Below are 6,000 nucleotides of genomic sequence, written 5' to 3'. Positions count from 1 at the left end.
ACTTCATTTCTTACTATCTAATGGAGCAAGGAGATGGACACCCTCATGCTTTGCTCTTGTCCTTCTCTCACCACAGTGCTGCCTGTTTAAAAGCCCACCAGCAACAACTTGCAGTACGAACTCGCTCTCCCTCTCTGAATTCACAGCCTGCAATATTACCTAACGAGGGTGGCAAGGTCATTTCCAGCATGAAACCCAAGGTAGAAGTTGGCAGTCTCTGAAGCAACCTTCCAAAACATGAGGGCAAAACCACACCAGCTCCATGGGCTCATGTCAAAGCTGCCCTTGCACACCGTGGGTCCTTGCTTGGTGTAGGGCATCTGGATGAAAGAAATCATAACTAAACCAGCAGGTAAAACTCTCTAAACAGAAAACAAATACCATACGGGCCCTGGGGTTGATTACAGAGGTGGTGGGAGCTTTCCTGAGCAACCCGAGGGAGCAAGCAGAGGTCGCCCCCTGCACTGACAGGGCAAGAGGTGATTTGTATCTTGGCCCCATAACACATCCTCAGGATCCAAGAGCTCCTCAGCCGAGGACAGGGTGGGAAGAGACAGGGGGGCATCCCTAGGACCTCCTTGTCACACCAAAGAAAGCCAGGCAAGCTAATTAAAGAGGAAGAAAGAGCCATGCATAAGTGGTTTGCACTCTTCAGATGAGAGGATGCAATACTCCCTCTTCACCAAGCAGGGTCAGCCGAGCACTATTTTAACACACAGCCAAGCCTTCGAGGGGACTCCTGCTTCACTTAAGGTCTACCAGAGTTTCAACTTCGTAGCAAAGATGTTATTGCCACAGAGCTGCAGCAGAAGTGTTTCTGATGCAACTAGCTCGATTTTAAAGAACTGGAAGTTCAGCCTTGCAAGGTTCCCACCTCAGAACTGGCTCTGGAGGCTTCTGTAAGTCAGCAGACCCCAGACTAGGAGCAAAGCTGGTCTGAGGCCGCAGCCGGTGATCATGCAGGAAATCAGACACATGCCCAGGTTTCTCAGTCTGTTACTTTATTAGAAGGGTCTTCACATCATAGTGGTGGCCCCACTGAAGACGCTTTACAAAATATTTTAAAAAACCCCTTTTTATTCAAAGCCACATTTTAAAAATTGGCATACCATCCCCCCCTCAAAACCAAGCTGGGTTTATTCATGGTTCCTTCTGAACAGGAAACAAGAAGAACATCCTCTTTTGAAAGTGTGGGGGGGAATATAACCACCCTGTAAACATGACAATCAGAAGATGCGCTCCCCTGCCCCCTTCTAGGAGAGGCACGTGGTACTAGAGCCCCAGCACACCCAGAGAAGGAACAGAGAACAGGGAAAGGGCAGGGGACAAAACCACTCCCGCTCTCCGTTAGCAAAAGCAAAACTGCGTTGCTAGCTCCAGGCTGCAAATAAGCTGGACTGGAGAAAGGGACAACCGATTTACTGGAAGGGCATCACATCAGCTCTTTAAAAGCCCCCAGAAATAACCTCCTTCCTCATGGCTGCACAATATCCAGAGAGAGCTGGCGCGCCCTGGGCTGGTGAAGAAGGCAGTGAGAGGCTGCAATGCCCTTCAGCTGGAAGAGATGCGTTATGAACAGTATCCTGCAGGACATCCTTCTGCAAGTCACATGTAACACATGAAGGACAGGCACTGGATACTGATTTCTGTGACAACAGCCATCTCGCAGAATACGTCCAGCCTGACCCCAGGGAGACCAGGGCCAGAACCGCTGGGGCCACCAGCACGCGTTTCTAATGCAATTAAAAGGCTCAAGCCAGCACATTGCTCAGGACCAACCAACCCCCTGCATTCATTCTTTTCACATCGGCTCCCAACCTGGTGCTAGCGTATCTGAAAGGCACAATCAACGCTTTTGGAGATGGGACAGGTGGTCTTCCTAGGAGGACAGCCTCGTTACTGAACAACTGCTGTGCAATCCGCTTGCAAAGGGTGCCAGCCCTTAAGATCCTCCACCTAGGCTATACTCACTAATAAAGACATCAGTGGAGCGGATTCAGGAGAACGGCCCATGTAGATGTAGTCTTGCTAGCTTGCAGGAAGCTTATAAATATGTATTATGAACTCTAAATGGGTAATAAATGTAAATGCACTCCTCAGATAAAAGAGGTGTTAAAGGCCTGGGGGCTGGCTCCTTCACCTAGGTACCCAGAAGTAGCACATCACATACCGCCTTTTCCTGAAATGCCAGTATGTCTCTAAATCAACACATGAGACTTTAAAATAACAACTTTTTTTATAAGCACAGACATCTTTTTCTTGCTAGGGAGGCAGGCCTAAACCAAACAGTCTCGTCCAGAGATCAACAGAGAGAAAAACTTAAGTGCTACCTTACACCTTTTGGTTGTGTGAAGACGGTGATACTGCCCAGTGAGGCCTCCGTCCCCCCACCCGGGTCTGTGCTCGGGGTCCTTCCCAGCAGCTCAGCCCAGCACTGCCTTGTGCCGACGGAGGAAGGGAACCTGACCGAGACACATTTTCTGCCACGGAGCAGAAAAGACAGAGGGCTGGACCTGCCACTGCTCTGCTGCTCTGCAGCGTGACTCCAAGCTGGGAGCCAGGAGAATCATCCAAGACACTGTGGCACATCATAAGGAGATGAGACATCAGCGGAGAAAGCAATGCTTAGAGCAACAAGCCACCATGACCTGTCTTTGCATCTCCTCTTCCCTTCCATCCCTTGTTTCGAGACTGCTTTATTCCTTTCAAATGATGCTTTGCAGCTGATAACCATGACTGCAGAGTGGCCAGGCTAGCTGACCCCCCACAACCAACACATATATAGCACTTTTAAAAAAAAAAATAAATCTCGAACACATGTGTGATCATGAGAGCTCTGTCAATAACACCCTTCTGCCCCCTCACTTGTCCTGACCAGAAGGCACACGACTGTGACCAATACCTCACTGTGTCACTGCAGGACTGGGCACCGTTACAAGCCTCCCCCTCTGCACGTACACATACACTCCTTGAAGAGAGAAAAGCCTGCAGCCAGCTGAACAGTTTAATTATGCCATAGTCCATTCTCTGATAAGGTAGTGTTAGCTAGGTACCAGAGGGACTGTGGTGCCAGCAATCACAGCAAATGAAGAAGCAGAAGCATCTTTGGAAGGACGTCCAGGCACTCCCCTTTCTGCACAGTCTGTACAAGGAGGAAGAGGAAGGAAAAAAAACCCCAACCCTCTCTCCTCAAAGGCAAAAAAAATGCAAATCACTGTCTCTCCCTTGAGCAAAAATGGACCACAGTAGACAGAAATAAATCTAAGGCAAGTGTTGGGGGGCCACAAGGCCAAAGTTAGCCTAAGACAACGCCAAAGCTGCTCTGCCCCAGACTAGTCCTGACAGAGGAGGAGGAAGAGAAGCAGCCAGTGGAGAGAGAGGCAGATAACCCCTGTGCAGAGGGCAGGAGCCACCACCTGATTCTCCTGTTCAGAGCGGTTATTGCTTCAGTCTGAGCTGACAAGCCCGGTGAGCACCAGGCCCACATGAAGGCGACGCATCCAGCTAACAGTGCAAGTACGATCGCAGAAGGAGTCCCACCCGGCTTCCCAGCCTGGAGCTGTGCTGAGCAGGCCAGTTCCTGAAAAAGCCACCAAACTTCCAGTCAGCGTCCCCCAGTGCAGGACAGAGGACATGTTTATCCCAGACAGAGTGAGGGGACAAGAGGGTGGTGTTGTGAGAAGAGGCTGCCAAGAGGGTCTTCCAAGTCCAAAGTTGCCCGCCTGCAGCCCAGGAGGACACAGCAAGTACCAGCTGGTGGCCTGCCAGCTGTGGGCTGTTACGAGCTCTCTGCGGAGCTGAATGGGACAAACTTGGCGTGTTTGGTTGGGGATGCTGGCATCTGTCCATCTGCCTCTTCGCTCAGTTTGAAGAACATCTCCTGCTCACGCTTCTTCTGGTTCAGTTCGTCCTCCAGGGCCTTAAGCAGAAGGGGACACACACAAGAAGGGATTGAGAGATTGTACTGTAGCTGTGGACACTGTCCCCCCAGCCAGCCAAGCAGGACACCCTGCTCACGCCGGGGAGACACTACCTTCTTCCGTGGCCTCAGCTTGTCCCGCCACTCCTTCATGTGCTGGTTGTGGTTCTCATCCAGGGACTTAAGCTTCTGGGTTTCGTGCTCAATCAAAAGGTGACACTTTTCATTCTAAACACAGATCACAAAACAAAACACCCATTACTGTAAATCCTGTGGCTGAACAGGATTGGTCAATGCATTGGTCAAAGGCATTCAGAGCTCTGAGCTCCAGGGCGTGTTTAAACGCGACCACAAAACCCTCTCAAGGCAGAGCTGAGGGACATCAGTTCTAGTTCACCAACAGTCCTGCACAGCCACTTCTCACAACGTGCTCCTTGTGCTGGAGCAGAAGCAGCGCAGAGGCAGCGCCGAGAGGCCGAGCCATGAGGGATGGGTACCTGCAGCTGCTGGAGCTCGTTCGTGTTGCTCTCACACTGGGCCAGCATGTCCTTCATCTGCGTCTCGTGCTTCTGCTGCTGGTGCAGCCGCTCTGCTTTCTGCCTCTTCTCTTCCTGCTGAGCAAACTGGAAGAGAGAAAAGCAGGCGCCCGTGTAGGCAGTGTCGCTCTGATCTCCAAAGCCATTTAAGAGACTAGCCAGCTTGCACTATTACATAGCAAAGAAAGAAAAGCCCCAAGGATGCTTCCCAACACTAGTCACAACGGAAGCAGCGCTGAAAACCACCCCTGATACCACAAAAGCAAAGACCTCTGTCCCCCTGCAGCGAGTTAAAAATTTGGGAATATTTGCTGGCCTAATCGAAGGAAGGAAAGTCAAAAAAAGGCAAAGTACTTCACCCCCACGGCAAGCCTCAGCCCTGGTGCCCTTTGCAGGGCCTGACCTGTTTTATCTTCTCCCGCTGCTCAGATGCGCTCCCGCTGGAGTGGATGTGAAGGCTCTTCTTGTACATGGCCATGCGTGTCTTCCCCTCGCTCCGCTGGATTTTGGGGAGCCGGGCTTTCTCCTGCTGCTGCCGAATTTTCAGCTGCTCTAACATGCGCTGGTTGTACCGCTGCATTTGCTCCCTTTCCTGCAACAGCAAAGGGACGGGTATCAGAGGAGGAGGGACAGACACCTCAGGCCAACAAGAAAGCGCTGAAAAGACCAAAGAGCTGGAGAGCAGATCTGGGAGCTGAACAAGAGGTGTCTGGTGACAGACATCTCCAAGGGGACAAGAGCTGAGGGCAACTACTGAACATGCTGTGAAAGCAGAGAGAAGGGGGCTGGAAGGAGGCAGAAATGACCGTGAGATGTGCCAGTCTTCACTTGCTGCTCTGGGAATCCACCATCCCACATAGCGGACAGCAACAGATTTCCAGAAAAGCCTCCAAAATTCACAACTGCTTCTCGTACATTAAATGCACGCAGCACAGAATATACATCCCAAGGAAGGAGGATGATCTGAGCGTTATTCTGGTCTCTTTTCACTAATAATGACCAAATCCCTTAACTCCTACCCCACCCACCACCCTCACTTACAGCCTGGAAGGGAAACCTCCCTTCTGGGGACACCCAGGCACCCTTGCCGACCAGCACCGGCGTAGGAGGGCGTTAACTCTTCACCTTCTCATGCTTCCGTAGCAACTCGTGCCTCTGGAGGAAATACTGGTCCTTTAGCTGCTGCTTGACGAGCTGGTGTTTCTCCTGCTGCTGATGCTCTTCGAGATCCCAGATGCACGCCTCCCGGTCTGGGGAAGGGAGAAGGGTCAAGAGACAACCCACCCTGGTCCCCCAGCTTGGTCACACGAAGCATCCCCAGCACGAGCCATCCCTACACATGGCGGCCGTACAGCAGAGGTAGGGGATGATCGTTCACCTCCTGTTCTCCAAGATAAATTGGTTGCAAACCATATCAGAGAATCATGCCTTGCAATTATGAAGCCTAATTGGTTCGTATTTGTTAAGCGCTTTGAAGATTAAAGTGCTAAGTATTATTATTGTTAAACATTTAGACAGGATCTGGCAAGGCTGTTTTTTCTAAAG

At 51.1% G+C, this 6,000-nt stretch overlaps 1 protein-coding gene across 3 annotated transcripts in view; it reads right to left on the bottom strand.

The window, feature by feature from the left end:
- Nucleotides 1–993: 993 nt before the first annotated feature.
- Nucleotides 994–6,000, bottom strand: part of STK10 (serine/threonine kinase 10) — a 52,559-nt gene continuing 47,552 nt past the window's right edge. For 2 of the 3 annotated variants that reach the window (XM_063349200.1, XM_063349201.1), the window contains 5 exons: nucleotides 5,581–5,705; nucleotides 4,859–5,047; nucleotides 4,417–4,542; nucleotides 4,034–4,147; nucleotides 994–3,919 (listed from right to left, as the gene is read on the bottom strand). In XM_063349200.1, coding sequence (XP_063205270.1) covers nucleotides 3,779–3,919; nucleotides 4,034–4,147; nucleotides 4,417–4,542; nucleotides 4,859–5,047; nucleotides 5,581–5,705 — 695 coding nt within the window. In that variant the 3' untranslated portion in view covers nucleotides 994–3,778. Of the gene's footprint in view, nucleotides 3,920–4,033; nucleotides 4,148–4,416; nucleotides 4,543–4,858; nucleotides 5,048–5,496; nucleotides 5,706–6,000 lie in introns of those variants that run through there. The other variant, XR_010072932.1, reaches the window with a different exon arrangement.

Source organism: Chroicocephalus ridibundus, chromosome 11 (assembly GCF_963924245.1).
Source record: "Chroicocephalus ridibundus chromosome 11, bChrRid1.1, whole genome shotgun sequence".
Lineage (NCBI taxonomy): Eukaryota > Metazoa > Chordata > Aves > Charadriiformes > Laridae > Chroicocephalus > Chroicocephalus ridibundus.
Note: the sequence above shows the minus strand (reverse complement) of the source record. Positions and strands in the feature narration are given on the sequence as shown.